The 23199-nt window shown below is 46.0% G+C and overlaps 1 protein-coding gene across 2 annotated transcripts in view; it reads right to left on the minus strand.

Annotated features, from left to right (window-relative positions):
• Positions 1 to 1736: 1736 nt before the first annotated feature.
• The window catches only part of cers3a (ceramide synthase 3a), a 106602-nt gene continuing 85139 nt past the window's right edge, over positions 1737 to 23199 (minus strand). For both annotated transcript variants that reach the window (XM_078241592.1, XM_078241594.1), the window contains exon 11: positions 1737 to 6902. In XM_078241592.1, coding sequence (XP_078097718.1) covers positions 6780 to 6902 — 123 coding nt within the window. In that variant the 3' untranslated portion in view covers positions 1737 to 6779. The remainder of the gene's footprint in view (positions 6903 to 23199) is intronic.

The following is a 23199-nucleotide window of genomic DNA, read 5'->3' on the forward strand; positions in this document are numbered from 1 at the left end:
CCATGTGTGATGGTGGTATCCATGTCGATGATCCAACACATCTTCCAGAGGTTGTTGTGGCATGGTTGTGTGGTGTCATGGCTTGAGACAATTCACACCTCTTTAACCTGTGATTATCCTCTCTACATTTGCACTGCCTGTGCCTGTAAAGACTTGATTACCTGAAAAGACTTGCATTTCAACCATTATCTTGCAATTGTATCTTTGTTTATATATGCCGTGTTTGTGAAACCTACCTCTCCATTCACCTGATGAAGGAGCAGCGCTCTGAAAGCTCGTGGTTCCAAATAAACCTGTTGGACTTTAACCTGGTGTTGTGCGACTTCTGTCCCCAAATTCATACACAAGATACAAGTCAAGAATGTGATGGAATACTCTCCACTTGCCTGGATGCATGCAGCTCCAACAACACTCAAGAAGCTCAATACCATCCAGGACAAAGCAGCCCTCTTAATTAGCACACCATCCACCACCTTAAACATTCATGCCCTCCACCACTGACACACAGTTGATGTAGTGCTGCAACTCACCACACCTCCTTAGACAGCACCTCCCAAACCCACTATCTCTGCTATCTAGAAGGACAAGGGCAGCAAACACATGAGAATACCATCACCTCAAGTTCCCCTCCAATACACACACCATCCTGACTTGAAAATATATTGTCATTCCTTCACTGTTGCTGGGTCAAAATCCTGGAACTCTCTCTCCATCAGCACTGTGGGTGTACCTGCACCACATGGACTGTAGCAGTTCAAGAAGGCAGTTCTCCACCACCATCTCAAGGACAATTAGGGATGGGCAATAAACGCTGGACTAGCTAGCAATGCCCATGTCCTGAGAAAGAATAATAAAAAACGGTTTACAATGTGTTAATAAAAATGCACAATATGTGAATAGCTCTATGGGGATATGATGTAGTGGGAATAATGGAAATGTGGCTTCAAAATAGTGAGGGTTGGTGCTTAATATTCAAGGTTACAAGGTGTTTAGAAAAGATGTGGGGAGAGGGGGGTGGGAAGGGGTGGCAGTCCTGCTCAGGGAAGATATTGTAAAGTTGGAAAGAGGTTATTCTTGGTGGGGTATTGCCAGAATTCATTTTGTTTGAGCTGAGAGGCAAAAAAAAATGACTGGGGATTAAAATAGAGATAGAGGAAGAAGTCTGCAGGAAAATTGCAGTGATGTGCAAGAACTATCGGGTGGTGATATTGGGGAGCTTACTTTCCCAAACATCTATATTGGGACTATACTCTCACTCATGCTCACACTCTTATACACACACTCATACTCACACTTTTACACACACACACACTCATACTCACACTTTTACACACACACTCACTCATACTCTTTCACACACTCATACTCATTCTTACAGATTCACAATACACTCATATTCACACTCGTACATATACACATGCTCTCACTCTTACACACACTCACAAACATGCAATAATACTTACACACCCTCATATTCACAGCCAATTGGTGCTACTTTTGGTTGGGTTCTTTGGAATAAATTGGATTGTGTTGTAGGAGATTTGCCACTTCATCTACCAGCCACATGTATCAGAATGTCAGTGACATACTCGAGGAGTGTGAGATCGAAAATGTAGCAGATAGGATGCTTGTGTGCAGAGAGATAGTTAATGTTACAGGTACAATCCCAGAGTCTGCTGAACCTCAAATGAATCACTGCCACTACAGTCTATGATAAATACCACAATAATAATCTGATAAATGTTTTATTATAAACAAGATTGAAAATTACTATAATTTTATTATTCACATTTTCAAAAGTAGAATACATATTCAAATATTTAGATTTCTTTGTTTACCTAAATATAAACATGATGAGAATGAAAGAATAAAACCACATTTATTCAGTAAAATATAAAAACATTAGAGATTTCTGGTTACATTACTTTGTTGCATTAATGGGTGATACTGGTACTGAGTAACTTATCAGAAGGGGCTTAGCCTGGCTTCCTGCTGCTGGTAAGAGGGCTTCACTCAGTGCTGGGACATGTCACAGACTTGGGCAATGGGACACACACACTCTACTAGTTAGAACATCACCCCTTGTCCAGCCACGAGCTCTGATAGCTCCTAATGCAGCCACTGCATGTGATGGCCAAGGTTCAGGTCACAACCAGTTAAAGTGGCCATCGTTCAACTACTGAATTCATTGGCTCACAATGTCATCCATATCCTGACACAGCTCAGGCCCAAAATGCAAAGTTAGACATTATTGTGGATACAGGAGAACTGTGTGGATTATAACTGAGGGCATTCAGTCTGACTGAGGGACACGACTTTAGGGTGCTCCTCGAAGCAAATCTGTGCCCCTCAGTTACTATTTCTGAATAAAATTGTAGCATCCAAAAGAAACTTTAAATAAATATTTTGATGCTTGGCTCTGTTTGATTTTGCTCTCACAGCTCCCCCAATGCTGCCCATCATTGTTACTTTTTTAACTTTACAGGTTCTGACTTGGTGGTCAGTGTAACCGCTGGAAACAGTCATTGTGCTTTAAGATGACAGCACTGATTTTTCTAAACCCAGACTGAATCAGATACTGCTCCTTAATGAGTTCTGTGGACACAGTATCTTCACACTCAGAGACCACCCCCAAATTAAAGTGTGGGACCCTCAATCATGAGGAAGGTGTTTGAGAATGATTGTGCATTAATTCCAGGTAAACACAGTATGCATTTGCACAAAGCTCACAGTAGCTGGACTGAACCCCTCTCTGCACTACTCCTTAGTAATTAGTTGCTCTGGATTTCGTTGGATTGACTGTCTAAGGTTTGAATAACAACACAAGTGCAGAACTTGGTGTGGGATTTTCTGGCTTTGGGCTATGCTGGAACATTCCACGCCGGGATGGAGGGGGAGGGTAGTGGTTTACGGAGGAGTCTTCCTGTTTGCTCCAATGTATCATTTCCTATTGGCTGATGCACAGAGAGCTTCGGCCTGAATCCATCCCACTTTCCAGGTTGAGAAAAGAAGTCTGATTGGGATAGGAGAGCTCAAAGGAATGAAATTCCAGGGAATTATTCCAAATTAGTGTTCTGCACGAGATACCAGATGGTGCCCATGCAGCACTGCTAATCCATCAGAATTCCCATTAAACCCACCAACACTGAAAAAGAAACTTGTCTCAAATAAAGCACATGTAGTGGCCATTGCCTGTTAAATAATAGGGATGAGTAAAGAGTCCAGAGTAACAGAGCATTGGTTGCCATACTGCAGTGTAACAGAACACCAGTAGGTCTAACTGGGAATAGTGAGAGTAAGTTCACTAGATTTCTGTTATTGTAAAATAAATAGAAATTAGTTTACACAAGGGAAGATGATCATAGTTTCTACATTTGTAGATTTGATTTGTTATGTGTTGCACTGTTATACATGGTCCACGTGAATGGATTCAGTTTAATATGTTTGGATTTGAGTCCTGAGTCACCGAATGAATCGCAATACATTTGTGATCTGCTTAGTGAGTAGGAGTTCAGGATGAATAGCCAATCCACATAATGTTGGACAGCGCTTTATATCTTAGGCCAGGCGCAGTAAAACAGTTCACTGTAGTCGAACAGAAGACTTGTTTCAAATTAAATGAGAAAAGACTTGCATTTGTATAGCACTTTCCATAACCTCCTGTCCTCCCAAATTGATTTACAGCCAGTTAAGATGCTTTAAACTGGAGTCACGGTTGTAATGCAGGGAAACACAGCAGCCAATTTGTACACAGCAGGATCCCACAAACAGCAATTTGATAAATGACCAGACCATGTACTTTGTCGGATATTGATTGAGGGATAAATATTTACTTAAAACGAATCATTGCTGGGAATTTAATGCAAAGTTTAACTTTAAATTTTAAAAATAAAGAAATTAAATACAAGAACTGAACATTGGGGTAAATTTGGACCAGTGTTTTTTCAGTACTCAGCATAGCTCCCTCCACATTGACCAGGAGCCCATGAGCTATACTGCGATTGAGTGAAGCTCATGGAGAGTATAGCATTGTACATTAAACTGAATTAATCATAGAATCCCTACAGTGCGGAAAGAGGCCATCTGGCCCATCGAGTCGGCACCGACTCTCCAAAATAGCATCCCACCTCCGCCCTATCCCTGTAACTGGAGAGGAAACCAGAGCACCAAGAGGAAACCCACGAAGACATGGGGAGAATGTGCAAACTCCACAGGTTATCACCCAGATTCGAACCCGGGTCCCTGATGCTGTGAGGCAACAGTGCTAACCACTGTGCCACCCCAATTGAGCCAGAGTCCCCCAGTAAATACCACAGGACAAGTATCTGATTCTTTTGAGTCAGTGAGGATGATGTTTCACTGAATCATCATCCCAAAGCAGTCAGTGCATGGGCCAGAATCAAGGAGACTGGAAAAGGATGCATCTCCCATCAAATCTCTGCCACCAAATCCCGAGCATTTCCACTACCCATGCCCGTTGCCCACAATATTAAACATATGTAAATAAGAGTCGGGAGGCGGGTGCAAAGGGGTGGTGGAACTCCAGCTGAATCGCTCCTGTTCCTATTGTAAGTGAAATGGGAAGGCCATGAGGCAAGAGAGGCTCATGCCTGTCAGGATCAGGGAGGCATGATGTGGAAATGCCGGCGTTGGACTGGGGTAAGCACAATAAGAAGTCTAACAACACCAGGTTAAAGTCCAACAGGTTTATTTGGTAGCAAAAGCCACGCTTTTGCTTTTGCTACCAAATAAACCTGTTGGACTTTAACGTGGTGTGGTTAGACTTCTTACAGGATCAGGGAGGGGCAGGGTTCAGCTTGGTGATGTAGCTAATTCCTTGGACACCCCCCCCCCCCCCCCCAGCCTTTGGCAACTCCTGCCTGAGAAACACAGAGGCTTCTGTGAGTCTGCCTGGACCAATCCTGAGGCAGGAGCATGCAGGATTGAATAAACAGTTGGATGTGCGGCTCCAACCCACTGACAACCTTCCTCTGGGAAAATCTTCTTCCTGAGTCTCTCCTTGTTTTAAATGTTTGTGGGCGAGAATTGGCCGCTTACAGAATTAGACAACGAAGTATCTGATCTCAGATTAATGTCAGACAGAGGTTTACAATGATGTGCTCATTCACTTAATAACTCAAATCATGTAATTCCCTAGCAGCCGATTCACTTTAGTTGTTTTAATAATTATCCTCCCTAACTATGAAGTTCTGCCCAACATTTCTCCTTCAGTCGACATCACTCAATTAATTTGATTATCTGGCCATTAAACTATCAGCATTGCTGCAGCTTGCTTTCTGCATGTTCATTCCTGAGTTTCCGACAGTACAACACTGACTTCAACAGCTATTTGTTTAGGATGTCCGGAGGTTGTGAAATGTGCTTGATAATATTTGTAAGTTCTTGCTGAAATCAGCTTATACCTTTAGGAATATCTACGTTGTATTTTCACATTTGAGGCTGAAGTTTCACCAGGGAGGTGGGAACAGGTTTGTTTATGGGTCAGAAAGCCACATCAGGAAGGAAAATAAAATTCCAGTTGTTATACGGGGAAGGCAGTAATCGGCAAGCAGCCAGGTTTCTCGGTTAATAAAGGGTGGCAGGTGGACCATCGAAGTTGGAAGGCAGATCAGAGACCCCCAGCTACAGGTAAACTGGGAGGGCCCCTCAGGGAGAAGGAAATCTCTCAGCTGCTTTTTAAAGTACCTATCAGAAATATGCAAAAGCAGCCAAAACACCACCATTGGGGTTGGGCGGGTGAAACCTCTCACCAGCATAGCCTTTCGGTGTACCTCCACCCTGGCAGGCCTAACCACCTGCCTGCCATGTGAGGGTGGGCAGCCAATCTGGCCTCACACTCATCTCCCCTAAATGGGCAGTGCCCGGAATAACGTCCTACAGCTAACTGTTAGGCGCCAATATTTCTACCATTCACCTCTCCCCGCCTTCCCGGCCCACTGTTCCCACCTTCAGCAGCCCTGTAAATTCAGCTGTGTGTGTTCTGTCTCTGACTGGAGGTTTAGGGTTTGACACTGGGTCGTTCTGTCTGAAATGTCAGTCCGAATATTGACATTTCCAACATTAAAACGAATGGATGGAAATGACAGGCTGCAAGATATGAGTACAGCTCCCTGCTCAGAGCGTCACTCTCAGAATGTTTTGCATAATGGTGGGAGCAATGAGTATTAGCAAAATAAAGGTCAAAGAAGTTCTGAATTTGGACAAAGAAAAGGACCTTGTGACTGTTTAATATTTTTCCACAAAAAATCTTTGATTGGGAGGTTAGTTTTAAGATGGAGGGGCTGTGGACTCCAGTGACTCTGTGTTCATTGAGTGTGATGGAAAGTGGGTGTGTTGGACAAGAATTCATCTGGAACACTGCAAGATGCCTTATGAAGCACAGCAACAATGTTAGTCCAGTGGGGTTCCAGTTAAAATAAGCTGAACATTAACGACCAAGTTTACAAATATGCTCAGCCAATGAGGAAGCTGGTGTTAACTACACTCTGCCAGCAGTGAGCTGGCCAGATAATGTTTAACCTTCAGCAGTCTGTGCACCGAGATCAGTGCTGACCACTTGGGGGAGGGTGTCCCTGCTGTACAGTTTCTTGAATAATTTTGAGAAACTCGGCAGGGAGAGACTCCCACTGCAGCAGCCATTGCTCACATTACTCTGGATCCAATAACAACACATTACTCATTTATTATCAACACTTGTTCCACACACATCACCACACCCATTTCTGTTCTGTGTCACAGGAGCTGACGTGGACTCGGTCTCAGTGAGTGTGGTGACTGTTAACAGCCCGATTGTTTTTGGAACCTGCACCATTCTTCATCCCCTCGTCCTCATCATCGCTCCCTTCGCACTCCTCCTGATCACTCCGATCATCTCCATCCAGCTGAAAGACACACAGTGTTACTCTGATCTAAATGGACCAATGTGCATTTTGAATACAATGTGCACTTAATATGAACCCAGGCTAAAAATAATTGGATGTTAAAATAATCTTTGGTAAAGAAGGCATATGGCACGCTTGCCTTTATTGGTCAGGGCATTGAGTACAAGAGTCAGGATGTCATATGGCAGCTTTATAAAACTTTGGTTAAGCCACACTTAAGAGTATTGAGTTCAATTCTGGTCACCACATTACAGGAAGGATGTGGAGGCTTTGGATGGGGTGCAGAAGAGGTTTACCAGGATGCTGCCTGGATTAGAGGGTCTGAACTATAAGGAGAGTTATTTTCTCTGGAGCGGTGGAGGCTGAGGGGAAACCTGATAGAAGTCTTTAAAATGATGAGAGGCATAGATAGGGTTGACAGTCAGAATCTTTTTCTCAGAGTGGAAATGTCTAATATTAGGGGGTATGTACTTAAGGTGAGGGGAGGAAAGTTCAAAGGAGATGTGAGGGTCAAGTGCTTTTTTACACAGAGTAGTAGTATCTGGACCGCGCTGCCAGGGTTGGTGACGCAGGCAAATACGATCGGGGCGTTTAAGGAGCTTTTCGATAAGCACATCAATATAATCAATATTAATAGCCAAATCCCTGGCATGGTGGCTGCTCCAGGTGGGCAGGAAGGTGGCCATCAGGAAGCAGTAGTGGTGGCACTTTCAATAGCAAGGCAACAGGTGTTTCTGCAGCCAGAGACGTGACCCAGGATGGTACGTAACCCCTCTGGTGCCAGGGTCAAAATCAGGGAGTGGGGAAAGAAATGAAACAGTGGGACTGAAATCTCTGCTTATCCTGAGTGTACATGGGAGGAAGGAGAAGCTGAATGTGTGACTGGGGAGATGATGCAGGAGGGAGTGGTACAGATTCCTATGGTGCGATTCGGGCGGAGGTGGGATCTCTACAAACTGGATGGCTGCACCTCAACAGGGTTCTGTGAGTAACAGTGCTGGTGAGAGAAGAACTGATCCAGCATTTATTTCCCATCTTTGGGGGTATTTAAGAGTCAACCAAATTGGGTCTGGACTCACATGTAGGCCAGAACGGGTAAGGCCGGCAGATTTCCTTCCCTGAAGGCCATTAGTGAACCAGATGAGGGCTGGGCGGCAAGGGGCACAGGGCAGCGAGGAGGGGGGGGGGGGGGCACGGGACAGCAAGAGGGGGGTGGCGAGGGGCGCGGGGCTTTAAAACTTTAAACCATGGGCAATTCGGCTGGGGCTATTCCAGTATTTGCTTGGTTGTTGATTCAGCAATCGAAGAGGGATCTGGATGGTTTGGTGTTCGTTGGCTGTTTCTTAAATCCTGCTTTTAACGTTTGGAAAAATATGGAAACATTAAAGTGCTGTAAAATTTGGGGATTTCAACCACCTGAATATTAATCTGGATAAATTCAGTGTTAAATGTATAGAGTTCCAGAATTTTTAAAAAGCAGCTGGATGTATTCAAGGAGAAAGGGAGGATTCAGAACACATTTGTTCCCATAAAAAAGGGTGGGATTAGAGCCCAACCAGAGTCCAGCCCAACCAGAGTCCAGCCCAACCAGAGTCCAGCCCAACCAGAGTCCAGCCCAACCAGAGTCCAGCCCAACCAGAGTCCAGCCCAACCAGTGTCCAGCCCAATCAGAGTCCAGCCCAAACAGAGTCCAGCCCAACCAGTGTCCAGCCCAACCAGAGTTCAGCCCAACCAGAGTCCAGCCTAACCAGTGTCCAGCCCAACCAGTGTCCAACCCAACCAGAGTCCAGCCTAACCAGTGTCCAGCCCAACCAATGTCCAGCCCAACCAGAGTCCAGCCCAACCAGTGTCCAGCCCAACCAGAGTCCAGCCCAACCAGAGTCCAGCCCAACCAGTGTCCAGCCCAACCAGTGTCCAGCCCAACCAGAGTCCAGCCTAACCAGTGTCCAGCCCAACCAGCGTCCAGCCCAACCAGAGTCCAGCCCAACCAGAGTCTAGTACAACAGGAATCTATACAGTGGGAGTCTAGTACAATGGCTGAGAGAGAGACTTTTGGAACTGACCATGTTTTAACATCAACAATTTATCTAAAAGTGTCATTATTGCCACTCTGGCCTTCAAAAAGATTCAATAATTATAACAAAATCTCATTCTATAATGACAGACTGCTGCTCAAAATCTAAATGAAGCTCAGTGAAACAGTTGGGATGATTCAGGAGTGTCTATAATAACGCAGCTCTGTTGAATGTAGTGACTTGTAAAAGTAACATTCAAAGGATAGAAGTAGATGGAGTCAGACTCAGATAGACCAACATCCTGCGCAGACTCCAGCCTTGTGGCTTTAGGCTGAAACATTTCAATAATGTACGTTTGAACCAAACACCAGTGTTGGAGCTCCACCTTGTGGTCAAAGCCACTGGCTGACATTGACCAGAAAGGCCCAGGGTTGATCGCTGATTGAACACAGTGGACAGCAGTGGACAATCTGTCACGTTACGTTTGGAAAATATCAGCCAAATAAATAAAACTTCCTCATTACTGTCGAGTGACTGTACCTGTCCATAGCTGGGAAGTAATTCAGTCTGAGCTACATGTGGCAGCGCTTTCACCTCAGATTCAGAAAGACCTGAATTCAAGCTTCCACTGCAGACCCTTGAGGATGTAATGCAGGTGAATGGGTCAGTGCAGTAGTGAAGGAAACTGAGCACCAACCGACCCTCAAAAAGACTGTGGGAGCTTGCTGTGTACAAATTGGTTGCTGTGTTTTCCACATTACCCCAGTGACAACACTTCAAAAAGTATTTCATTGGTTGTAAAATTCTCTGGCACTTCCTTACGATGTGAGAGATGCGACAACATTGCATTTTTGTGCTTTCTTTCATGTGTGAATGTTGGATGAGGCAGATTTAAACTTCACTGGGCAGTTTAACATCAAATAATACTTGACACGGGGTCCCAGGAGAGGGGGTGCTGATGTGACAGACACCGGGGCCCGGGGGCTAGAAGGACTCGGGCTGAGTGTTGCAAATGGAGTTTCTTGTCATCAGCCTGAGCAGCAAAGCTATGGACCTGAAAGACTGGCTTTAAAAAAAACAGAACCATCAGCCTAACAGAAAGCTGGTCTTTCCGGTCAGTTTCACAGACAGTTGCTGCTGATTCTGACCTTCAGGCAGATTCATGGTTCTAATTTTGTTTTTGAAAAGCCCACCAGAAAACCCTCAAATTGCCCAAAGGTGGGCAGCAGCAACAGTAATTGTGACGAGTGTGTCATTGGTGGAAAAATAATGTGAAATCTCTGTAATAATTTTATAGTAAATTGGATGCAGTGTGTGTGTTGTGTGTCTGTGTGTGTTGTGTGTCTGTGTGTGTTGTGTCTGTGTGTGGTGTGTTGTGTGTGTGTGTGTTGTGTGTGTGTGTGTTGTCTGTGTCTGTGTGTGTCTCTGTGTCTGTGTCTTAAAGTTTCGTACCACAAAATTAAATACTGTACACATCTCCAAATCTTTTTTGATTTAAACCAGCATAGAAATATTCTTTCTGCCCAAATGTCGACACTATTCTGATGACAGGCTTTGTTGACATATTAGAGACTTGAGAATCTTGGGCCTCATCAAAATAAATGTAAGAAACTAAAAGCTCGGATGATGGGAAACGGGGAGTTGATTCACAATCACTTATTTCATTACTCTTGGAAAGCCTGGGAGTTAAATCCTTATTTGTCACTGTGGCGATGTAGCCTTTTTAAGAGGCGATTCTGCATGGGCCATGTGACTAGGCCAGAACCAATGGAGCATGAGTGCACGAATCTTGGCCAACCGGGAGCGACGGCGCATATCCCCATAGCTGGGATTGGGCAGAGCGAGTTGGGAAGTTGTTGGGAGCAGAGCTGTGTTACAAATCCTTCAGTTGTAAATAGTTTCTTCTTGTTGAATAAACCTTCCTGTTTTATGCCAACCACACTGAGTCACCTCGGGTTGTCACACTGGCGATGAGGACAAACGAGATCAGTCATTGAAAGTCTGCACTGCAGTTAGAGGAAGGAGAATGAAGGAGAAATGGTACAGGTCCATTTTAAAGTTGCTGCTGTTCGGGAAAATAATGCCAATTGATTCAGGGATGGAGAGTTGGGGCAGTGCGTTGAGAGACTGCATTAAACAAAATAACAACCAAGGAGAAGCAGAGGTGATTCTGCTCACAGTCTACGGCACAGATTTACAATCTGGTGCTCCCTCCACGCACATTGTCTGTATCTTTAAGACCTGGTTGGCTGTAGAGATTCGCATTCTAATCAGTATTCTGTAACTTGATTTTGTGTCTCTGTGCCCTGTTTGAGAGCAGATATCCACTCCATCTGACGAAGGAGCAGCGCTCCGAAAGCTAATGGCATTTGCTACAAAATAAACCTGTTGAACTTTAACCTGGTGTTGTTAAAACTCTTACTGTGTTCACCCCAGTCCAACGCCGGCATCTCCACGTCATGACTTCCATTATCATGCAGAGATACAAATTCCACTCTGCTGTTCGGGATTCAGGGAAAACGGTCTCCGGTTTGGTAGTCAGACTTTGGCAGCTGATTGAGCAGAGAGTTCGGGCCTTCATTAGGAGACATGTTGAGGGATCGTTTGGTTTGTGGGGTCAACAACCCCAACATCAAAAAGAAACTGCTTACTGAAACCAAGAAAAAGCAATCAAGATGGCCCAAGTGACCCAGTGCACTGAGCAAGGCATGTGCGAGCGCCACCAGGCGTGTGGAGTGAGATGAACCAGTTGTGATGGGAATCAGCTGCTGCTAGGAACAGCCTGAGTGAGGGCGCAGCGGATTCTCTGGAGAGAGAGAGAATTGTTCAGCAGCGGGATCTAGGCAGGCTTTCAGTGTGGGGGAGACCACTCCCAATAGACTTGTCGCTGCAAGAATTTTATCTATTTTAGATGCAGAAAGAAGGATCACCTGCAAGCTAGGTGTAGAGCAAAGCAGGTCATGCCGAACGGTCCTGAAAAAATTGATGAATAAAATTCTTGTGAATAAGCTGGTGGAGGAAGCAGAGAGTTCCAAGACTTACATCTTCAATAAATTCCAGCTTAGCAAGACGCCTCCTGCTGAAATTGTTTAAGTGGTCAATAGTCGCCCCTGAAAATGGAGGTCGACACTGGCATGGAGGCCATAGTCATAGGAGAAAACACGGACTGAGATTTCCCGACGAGACTGCAACTCTTATGTTTGAGCCATTCTGAGGCAACTCTGGCGACGTATACTGGAGGCAGCTAATCCATCCGCTCCCTCTGTGGATCCCGTGTCTTTCACTGTTGAGGGGCCCCTGACAGAGTTGCAACGTTACGCCAGGGTCCAGAAGTCTCCGGACAGACCAACCCGGTGTCCCGACTGTGATCTTGTTGCTTGTGTACCATGTGTGCAGCTATTCTTCTCTTTTGTTTTGCCATAGGTATACCTGAAGGAGTTGATGTAGCCGGGGGGGGGGGTTGGAGATGGTGAAAGGAGTGTGGTAGCTGTGGTAGGAGTGTGATTGCTCCTTTAAGTGGCAATCTTTTGTGGGTCATATGATCACATGACCAGGCCAGAACCAATGACGTGTGAGCACATGATCCTTGGCCAACTGGGGATTCAGTGATGGTAATGCCATTGAATGTCAAGGGGTGATGGTTAAATCCTCTCTTGTTGGAGATAGATGGTCATTGCCTGGCACTTGTGTGGCACAAATGTTAGTTGCCACTTGTCAGCCCAAGCCTGGATATTGTCCAAGTCTTGCTGCATTTGGACATGGACCGCTTCAGTATCTGAGGAGTCGCAAATGGTGCTGAACATTGTGCAATCATCGGCGAACATCCCCACTTCTGACCTTGTGATGGAGGGAAGGTCATTGATGAAGCAGCTGAAGATGGTTGGGCCTAGGACACTACCCTGAGGGACTCCTGCAGAAATGTTCCGGGAATGAGATGAGTCAATGTCTGGAGTAGGGAGGTGGCAAAACAGCACAAGGTACCAAAACTACCAGTGTCTCAGAGTCAAATTCTGGAGCCTTAGTGTCTGATTTATATTATAGAATCCCTGCAGTGTAGGAGGTCATTCGGCCCATCAAGTCTACCGCGACTCTCTGACAGAGCATCTTATTAAGGCCCACGGCCTACCCTATTCCCACAACCCTACATATTTACTCCACAAAGCCCCCTAACCAACATTTTCAGACACTAAAGGGACAATTTAGCATGGCCAATCCACCTAACCCGCACATCTTTGGACTGTGGGAGGAAACCCACGCAAACACAGGGAGAATGCGCAAACTCCACACAGACAGTCACCCAAGGCTGGAAGTGAACCTGAGTCCCTGGAGCTGAAAGGCAGCAGTGCTAACCACTGTGCCGCCTTATGTTTTAGAACTTTTCAGAAAACTCCGTCAAAAAACAGACAGGTGGTAACAATGTGGCTGAATACTTGGTGAAATGTTACATCGCCATAAATCAATCTTTCCCACTGGACAGGACAGCAAATAATGCAGCTTCTCAATAAATTACTTTGGCAGAAATGACAACACTCTGCCTTCAGCAAGCATTCCCAGTGCCTGGCCATCTTCTTGACCACTGTAACCCCTGCCTTGCTGGGGTCTATTTGTTGCCACCCTCTTGTTCTCTGTCACTCTCATTCACTACTTGTCCCCTCTTGTTCTCTGTCACTCTCATTCACTACTTGTCTCTCTTGCTCATCTTCACTGTCTCAGTCATTTACTCTCAATCTCTCCCTCTTTCTCATTATCTCTCTCTCTCTCTCTATCTCTCACTCATTACTTTTGTGTCTCTTTCTCATTCTCTTCACTATCGCAATCTTTCTTGTAAACTTTCTTTCATTGCCTCTCTCTCTCACTCATTCTCTGTCACTCTCATTATCGTTCTTCCCCTCCGATGGTCTCTCGGTTTATCTCTGTCTCATTTTCTCTGGGAATCTCACCCTCATTCTGCCTCAGTATCCTGGGAAAACTACCACCTGGAGGTTCCCCTCAAAATCACTCACCATCCTGACTTGGAAATATATCACAATTCCTTCACTGTTACTGGGTCAAAATCCTAGAATTCCCTCCCTGACAGTACTGTGGGTGTACATACATGACATGGACCACAGTGGTTCAAGGCGGTGGCTCATTACCACCTCCTTAAAGGGCAATTAGGGATAGATAGTAAATGCTAACCCAGCCAGTGACACCCACATCCTACTAAAGAATAAAATCAAATGTTAGTCTGGCCAGGAATGTCTGCAACACAAGAACAAAGAAAATCAAAATAATTTCTGCATTTGCTTTAGTCCTTCAGAGTATGAGCATCTCCCTCTCGATTCTCTGCAACTCAGACAGAATGGAGAAACTAGAGAAAGCGCCATGGAAGCTTTGCACAATGTGCAGCATTAAAGGATGTTAGTCATTTCATAAAATCTGTTTAGCTGCAGACAAGTGGGTTAAGACGACCCAGAAACACCACACCCAGGCTACACTTAATTTAGGACAAGATGTTCTTCCCCCTATAATCGCCCTCAGCTGGGAAATCAGATCTTTAAAAGCCACAGAGCTTTCAATCCAATCTTGGTGAGTTACAGCAAGTGATTCGAAGCAGAGATTGCCAATATCCAATGTCTCTCATCAAAATTCCATCGGGTTTAACTTCTGAAAACTTATAAATAGACCAAGCAGCAGAGAGTGAATGGAAATATCGTGTGTAAACTGGAAGATTTTCTAGCAGATAACCATCCTGCCAGTTGATAATACAAATTGACACCTCCTTATCACTGCACCTTATCAGATTGGCTCCAGCATTTGTACAATATCACTTTCTCCATGAATACTAGGTTACAAATATTAAACAGTCAAGTTTCTATTACCTGGGCCTATCTCAGATTGCTCTCATAAACAGATCCTGGAGTTCTCACTTTGGTTTTGCTGCCAAAGAGACATAACCAAGACTGATCCTTTTCAAAGATCACAACATTCTAATGGGCAGCCCAACAGATGGGACACTTTAATCCCAAAGTTTACCAGGTGGGAACTGTTGCTTGGGATGGGGGCGGTGGTTGGGAGTAGGGTGTAAAATAAATGGAAACTCACTTGGAGTTCCTGCAATTTGCAGGTTCTCATTAGCAAATGCTTTTCCTCTGTTTCCCACCCTAGCCTGAGTGGCAGATTGATCAGCAATCGGCTAGTAAAGCCTGCAGTAGAAGACATCAAACCAGGAGATACAAGGACAGGTGGGATTGTGGGAGAGGGTCAGACCAGGAAATAGGAGGGCATGGGGTCTGGGAGATTCCAAGGGGTTGAAAGCAGTGTGGGGTGGTGGGGTTGGTGGGTTTGAGACCATGCGGAAAGAGTCTGGGCCCTTCCTGGCCCACAGGCAGTGCTATAAAAACACAAAGCTGCTGGAGCTGACCGCTCCCACCTCAGTGCTGGGAACATAGTCTATAGTCCAAAGATGTGTGGGTTAGGTTAATTGGTCATGCTAAATTGCCCCTTAGAGTCCCGGGATGCATAGGTTAGAGGGTTTAGTGAGTAACATGTAGGGATATGGGGATAGGGCCTGGGTGGGAGTGTGGTCGGTGCAGACTCGATGGGCCAAATGGCCTCTTTCTGCACTGTAGGGTTTCTATGATTCTATGAACCAACAAATTGAAGTCAGGTTCTGACTGCACTGTGGAAGGCTGATTTAAATATTATAATAAGGTCAAACCTCAAGAGAAGATTCCGGCATTGCCTCACAATCCTCCATCCTGAAAATGGTGACAGGCTAGAGGATTGATCCTTGAACTGTTAACCACCCCGGCACTATCCCACTCATTGTCGAGATGTTAAAATAGCTCCCACCCACACCCACTATTCAATGCAAATTCAAAGAAATTGTTTTCTATTCATTCGAGGGATTTGGGCATTGCAGGTCAGGCCAGCATTTATTACCCATCGCTAATTGCCCTCAGAAAGATGGTGGTGAGCTGCCTTTTTGAATCGCTGCAGTCCATGTGGTGTAGGTACACCCACAATGCTGTTAGGGAGGGAATTCCAGGATTTTGACCCAGTAGCGGCAATATATTTCCAAGTCAGGATGGTGAGTGATGTGGAGGGGAACCTCCAGGTGGTGGTATTCCCAGTTATCTGCTGCCCATGTCCTTCTAGATGGAGTAATAAGTAGTCTCACAACACCAGATTAAAGTCCAACCTGGTGTTGTATAACTACTTACTGTGCCTACCCCAGTCCAATGCCGGTAACTCCACATCATCACTTCTAGATGGAAGTGGTCGTAGGTTTGGAAGGTGCTGTCTAAGGAACCTTGGGGAGTTCCTGCAGTGCATCTTGTAGATGGTACACACTGCTGTCACTGTTCATTAATGGTAGAGGGATTGAAAGTTTGCAAATGGGATGCCAATCAAGCGGCTGCCTTGACCTGAATGGTGTCAAGCTTCGAGGGTTGTTGAAGCTGCACTCATCCAGACAAGCGGGGAGTATTCCATGACACTGCTGACTTGTGCCTTGTAGATGGTGGACAGGCTTTGGGGAGTCAGGAGGTGAGTTATTTGCCGCAGTATTCCCAGCCTCTGACCTGCTCTGATAGCCATAGTAATTATATGGCTAGTCTAGCCCTGCGTGTAAAAGATACACATACCTCTTCTGAGGTCAGAGTCCCCATTGTGAGGACCGAAGGAAATTTGTTATTTCCTCCCGAACATAATGTGCTGGTGTGAGATTTGTAAACCCTAACGCAACGCAAACTTGACAAGTTAGTGATCACTGGAGGAAATCTGCTGAGGAGTCGGGAACATTCTGAAAGGTAAGTGTATAATATTTTGACACATTCAGGTGTCACCATCAGCTGCTGTAATCTAGATGTGTTTTTAATGCATTCACGGAGGAATCTGTCCTGTAAAGCTGATCCTTACATGGAAAGCATTGTATAGAAACATGGAAGATAGGAGCAGGAGGAGGCCATTTGGCCCTTCGAGCCTGCTCCGCCATTCAGCACAATCATGGCTGATCGTTCAACTCAATAGCCTGATCCTGCTTTCTCCCATTTCTCCCTTTGATCCCATTCGCCGCAAGTGCTACATCCAGCCGCCTCTTGAATGCATTCAATGTTTTGGCATCAAGTATTTCCTGTGGTAATGAATTCCACAGGCTCACCACTCTTTGATGAAGAAATATCTCCTCATCTCCGTCCTAAATGGTCTACCCCGAATCCTCAGACTGTGACCTCTGGCTCTGGATTCCCCCACCATAAGAACATAAGAAATAGGAGCAGGAGTAGGCCATCTAGCCCCTCGAGCCTGCCCCGCCATTCAATAAGATCATGGCTGATCTGACGTGGATCAGTACCACTTACCCGCCTGATCCCCATAACCCTTAATTCCCTTACCGATCAGGAATCCATCCATCCGCGCTTTAAACATATTCAGCGAGGTAGCCTCCACCACCTCAGTGGGCAGAGAATTCCAGAGATTCACCACCCTCTGGGAGAAGAAGTTCCTCCTCAACTCTGTCTTAAACCGACCCCCCTTTATTTTGAGGCTGTGTCCTCTAGTTTTAACTTCCTTACTAAGTGGAAAGAATCTCTCCGCCTCCACCCTATCCAGCCCCCGCATTATCTTATAAGTCTCCATAAGATCCCCCCTCATCCTTCTAAACTCCAACGAGTACAAACCCAATCTCCTCAGCCTCTCCTCATAATCCAAACCCCTCATCTCCGGTATCAACCTGGTGAACCTTCTCTGCACTCCCTCCAATGCCAATATATCCTTCCTCATATAAGGGGACCAATACTGCACACAGTATTCCAGCTGCGGCCTCACCAATGCCCTGTACAGGTGCATCAAGACATCCCTGCTTTTATATTCTATCCCCCTCGCAATATAGGCCACCATTGGGAACATCCTCCCTGTACCTACCCTGTCTAGTCCTGTTAGAATTTTATAAGTCTCTATGAGATTCCCCCCTTATTCATCTGAACTCCAGCGAAAACAATCCTAACCTAGTCAATCTCTCCTCATACATCCCGTCATCCCCTGAATCAGCCTGGTAAATCTTCGCTGCATTCCCTCGAGAACAAGAACATCCTTCCTCAAATAAGACCAAAACTGCACACAATACTCTAGGTGTGGCCTCACCAAGGCCCTGTATAATCACAACAACACATCCCTGCTCCTGTACTCAAAACCTCTCACAATGAAGGCCAACATACCATTTGCCTTCTTTACCGCCTGCTGCACCTGCATGCTTACCTTCAGTGACTGGTGCACAAGGACATCCAGGTCCCGCTGCACACTCCCCTCTCCCAATTTACAGCCATTCAGGTAGTAATCTGCCTTTATGTTTTTGCTTCCAAAGTGAATAACCTCACATTTATCCAAATTATACTGCATCTGCCATTGATTTGCCGACTCATCCAATCTGTCCAGATCATTCTGAAGGACCTCTGCATCCTCATCACAGTTCACCCTCCCACCCAACTTGGTATCATCTGCAAACTTTGAGAGGTTACATTTTGTTCCCTCATCCAAACCATTAATATTTATAGTGAATAGCTGGGGTCCCAGCACCGATCCCGGTGGCACCCCACTAGTTACTGCCCGCCAATTTGAAAAGGATCCATTAATTCCTACTCTTTGTTTCCTCTCCGCCAACCAGTATTTTATCCATCTCAATACACTTCCCCCAATCCTATGCACTTTAATCTTGCACAATAATCTCTTATGCGGGACTTTGTCAAACACTTTCTGGAAGTCCAAATATACCACATCCACTGTCTCCCCCTTGTCAACTCTACTAGTTACAGCTTCAAAGAATTCCAACAGATTTGTCAAGCATGATTTCCCCTTCATAAATCCATGCTGACTCTGTCTGATCCTGCCACTGTTTTCTAAATGCTCCAATATAAAGTCCCTGATAATGGATTCGAGAATTTTCCCCACTACTGATTATGGCTTACTGGTCTATAATTCCCTGTTTTCTCTCTACCTCCCTTTTTGAATATTGGAGTGACATTCGCTACCCTCCAATCTGCAGGGACTGTTCCAGAGTTTATAGAATCCTGGAAGATGACCACCAATGCATCCATTCTTTCTAGAGCCACTTCCTTTATTACTGGGATGTAGATTTTCAGGCCCTGGGGATTTATCTACCTTCAATCCCATCAATTTTCCCAGCACCATTTCTCTACTAATATTGATCTCCCTCAGTTCTGATTATCATCCTGTATTACAATCCTTTTCCAATTGCCAAAACTTCCAAAATATTCCTTTGAAAAAGTAAAAAATCATGTCAGACTATGCTGTCATGTTTTGTGCTGTGATTTAAATCAGCTGACAGCTCTTGCTGTTTATGTTCTGCACCTGCTCCCCTTCACTGACAGGCACTTTGCTTTGAAATGGAAATTGAACACCATTCTGTTCTTTTGAACATTTATGTCTGCCTGTCTTCTCTGCAACATTTGTAGGATTTCAAACATCTGTTTTATTTCTACTTCTTGACACCATGGGGGCGATTCTCCCCAAAGTGTTGAACTGACAGGAAAACTGTTCTAAATTCTGACTGTTTTGTCAGTTCAGCTTCTCACCTGAACCCCGATCTGTCAGACACCCCGTTTGCTGGCCAGTCCGGGACCCTCGCAGTGCTGCCCCTCCAGGCCCCCCCCCCCCCCCCCCCCCCCAAGGCCCGATCGCAGCCCCCACAACAATTCCTGGGCCAGGAGCGCCCCGATGCACAGCCCACCCACCACCCCTCAGCAGTGGCAATTCCCACCACCCCCTCTCACCCAGGCAGACCCCCGCCCCCAGCCCACCCCAATCACTGCCCTCCCTCCATCCCAGCCCGACCCTCTCTGCAGAGTGGCAGCGGGACCCCCCATCCCCACCAATCGCCCCTAGGCCCCACTCACAATAGGCCCTGCCCCCTTAGCATTGCTCGATGCCCAATGGGCAGTGCCAAGGTGTCCCCTGGGCATGGACACTTTGCTCCTTGGGCAGTGCCAGGGTGCCCATGCCCAGGGGGCACCACCCCCCGATTGCCCCCCTTCATTCTGGCAGAGTCTCCTGCAAGTTGTTCCTTTGTTTAAGAAGGATAGCAAGGATAATCCAGGTAATTACAGGCCGGTGAACCTTACATTAGTGGTAGGGAAATTATTGGAGAGGATTCTTCGAGACTTGCTTTATTCCCACTTGGAAATAAGTGGACGTATTAGTGAAAGGCAACATGGTTTTGTGAAGGGGAGGTCGTGTCTCACGAACGTGATCGAGTTTTTCGAGGAAGTGACGAAGATGATTGAGGAGGGTAGGGCAGTGGATGTTGTCTACATGGACTTCAGTAAGACCTTTGACAAGGTCACAAGGTGACTAGTGGTGTTCCACAGGGCTCTGTATTGGGACCTCTGCTGTTTGTGATTTATATAAACGATCTGGAAGAAGGTGTAACTGGGGTGATCAGTAAGTTTGCGGATGACACGAAAATGGCTGGACTTGCAGATAGTGAGGAACATTGTCAGAGGCTACAGAAGGATACAGATAGGCTGGAAATTTGGGCAAAGAAATGGCAGATGGAGTTCAATCCAGATAAATGCAAAGTGATGCATTTTGGTAGAACTAATGAGGGGGGAGCTATACGATAAATGGCAGAACCATAAAGGGTGTAGATACGGAGACGGACCTGGGTGTGCAAGTCCACAGATCCTTGAAGCTGACGTCACAGGTGGAGAAGGTGGTGAAGAAGGCACATGGCATGCTTGCCTTTATAGGACGGGGCATAGAGTATAAAAGTTGGGGTCTGATGTTGCAGTTGTATAGAACATTGGTTCGGCCGCATTTGGAATACTGCGCCCAGTTCTGGTCGCCACACTACCAGAAGGACGTGGAGGCTTTGGAGAGAGTGCAGGTTTACCAGGATGTTGCCTGGTATGGAGGGGCTTAGTTATGAGGAGAGATTGGGTAAACTGGGGCTGTTCTCCCTGGAAAGACGGAGGATGAGGGGAGACTTAATAGAGGTGTATAAAATTATGAAAGGCATAGATAGGGTGAACGGTGGGAAGCTTTTCCCCAGGTCGGTGGTGACGTTCACGAGGGGTCATAGGTTCAAGGTGAAGGGGGGGAGGTTTAACACAGATATCAGAAGGACATATTTTACACAGAGGGTGGTGGGGGCCTGGAATGCGCTGCCAGACAAGGTAGTGGAGGCGGGCACACTGGGAACGTTTAAGACTTATCTAGATAGCCATATGAACGGAGTGGGAATGGAGGGATACAAAAGAATGGTCTAGTTTGGACCAGGGAACGGCACGGGCTTGGAGGGCCGAAGGGCCAGTTCCTGTGCTGTATTGTTCTTTGTTCTTTGACGTCACAGGTGGAGAAGGTAGTGAATAAGGCATATGGCATGCTTGCCTTTATAGGACGGGGCATAGAATATAAAAGTTGGGGTCTGATGTTGCAGTTGTATAGAACGTTGGTTCGGCCGCATTTGGAATACTGCGCCCAGTTCTGGTCGCCACATTACCAGAAGGACGTGGAGGCTTTGGAGAGAGTGCAGTGGAGGTTTACCAGGATGTTGTCTGGTATGGAGGGGCTTAGTTATGAGGAGAGATTGGGTAAACTGAGGTTGTTCTCCCTGGAAAGACGGAGGATGAGGGGAGACTTAATAGAGGTGTATAAAATTATGAAAGGCATAGATAGGGTGAACGGTGGGAAGCTTTTCCCCAGGTCGGTGGTGACGTTCACGAGGGGTCATAGGTTCAAGGTGAAGGGGGGGGAGGTTTAACACAGATATCAGAAGGACATATTTTACACAGAGGGTGGTGGGGGCCTGGAATGCGCTGCCGGGCAAGGTGGTGGAGGCAGACACACTGGGAACATTTAAGACTTATCTAGGTAGCCACATGAACGGAGTGGGAATGGAGGGATACAAAAGAATGGTCTAGTTTGGACCAGGGAGCGGCATGGGCTTGGAGGGCCAAAGGGCCTGTTCCTGTGCTGTATTGTTCTTTGTTCTTTGTCCCTCATGGCAGACTGGTGCAGAAGGTGAAGTCGCATGGGATTAGAGACGAGCTGGCAAGGTGGATAGAAAACTGGCTCGGTCGAAGAAGACAGAGGGTAGCGTGGAAGGGTGCGTTTCTGAATGGAGGGCTGTGACAAGTGGTGTTCCGCAGGGATCAGTGCAGGGACCTTTGCTGTTTGTAATATATAAATGATTTGGAGGAAAATGTAACTGGATTGATTAGTAAGTTTGCGAATGACACAAAGGTTGGTGGATTTGCGGATAGCGATGAGGACCATCAGCGGATACAGCAGGATATAGATCAGTTGGAGACTTGAGCAAAGAGATGGCAGATGGAGTTTAATCCAGACAAATGTGAGGTAATGCATTTTGGAAGGTCTAATACAGATAGGAAATATACAGTAAATGGCAGAACCCTTAAGAGTATTGACAGGCAAAGGGATCTGGGTGCACAGGTACACAGGTCACTGAAAGTGGCAATGCAGGTGGAGAAGGTAGTCAAGAAGGCATACGGCATGCTTGCCTTCATCGGCTGGGGTATTGAGTTTTAAAATTGGCAGTCATGTTGCAGCTTTATAGAACCTTAGTTAGACTGCACTTGGAATATAGTGTTCAATTCTGGTCGCCACACTACCAGATGGATATGGAGGCTTTGGAGAGGGTACAGAAAAGATTTACCAGGATGTTGCCTGGTATGGAGGGCATTAGCTATGAGGAGAGGTTGGCGAAACTTGGTTTGTTCTCACTGGAATGACGGAGGTTGAGGGGAGACCTGACAGAAGTCTACAAGATTATGAGGGGCATGGACAGAGTGGATAGTCAGAAGCTTTTTCCCAGAGTGGAAGAGTCAATTATTAGGGGGCATAGGTTTAAGGTGCAAGGGGGAAGGTTTAAAGGAGATGTACGAGGCAGATGTTTTACACAGATAGTAGTGGGTGCCTGAAACTCATTGCCGGGGGAGGTAGTGAAAGCAGATGCAGTAGTGACTTTTAAGCAGCGTCTTGACAAGTACATGAATAGGATGGGAATAGAGGGATATGGTCCCCGGAAGGGTAGGGGGTTTTGGTTAAGTCAGGCAACATGGTCGGTGCAGGCTTGGAGGGCCGAAGGGCCTGTTCCTGTGCTGTAATTTTCTTTGTTCTTTGTTCTGTCAGTTTCTGGCAATATATTAAGCAGCTTTTGACATGGCTGTAGCCATTGTGAATGCTTGGCTTTGTTGCAAAAGCTTTTGGTGGATTCTGCTTAGCAGATGTTCCATTGATTGAGGAATGATTGACAGTTTTCACAG

Source organism: Mustelus asterias, chromosome 24 (genome assembly GCF_964213995.1).
Source record: "Mustelus asterias chromosome 24, sMusAst1.hap1.1, whole genome shotgun sequence".
NCBI lineage: Eukaryota > Metazoa > Chordata > Chondrichthyes > Carcharhiniformes > Triakidae > Mustelus > Mustelus asterias.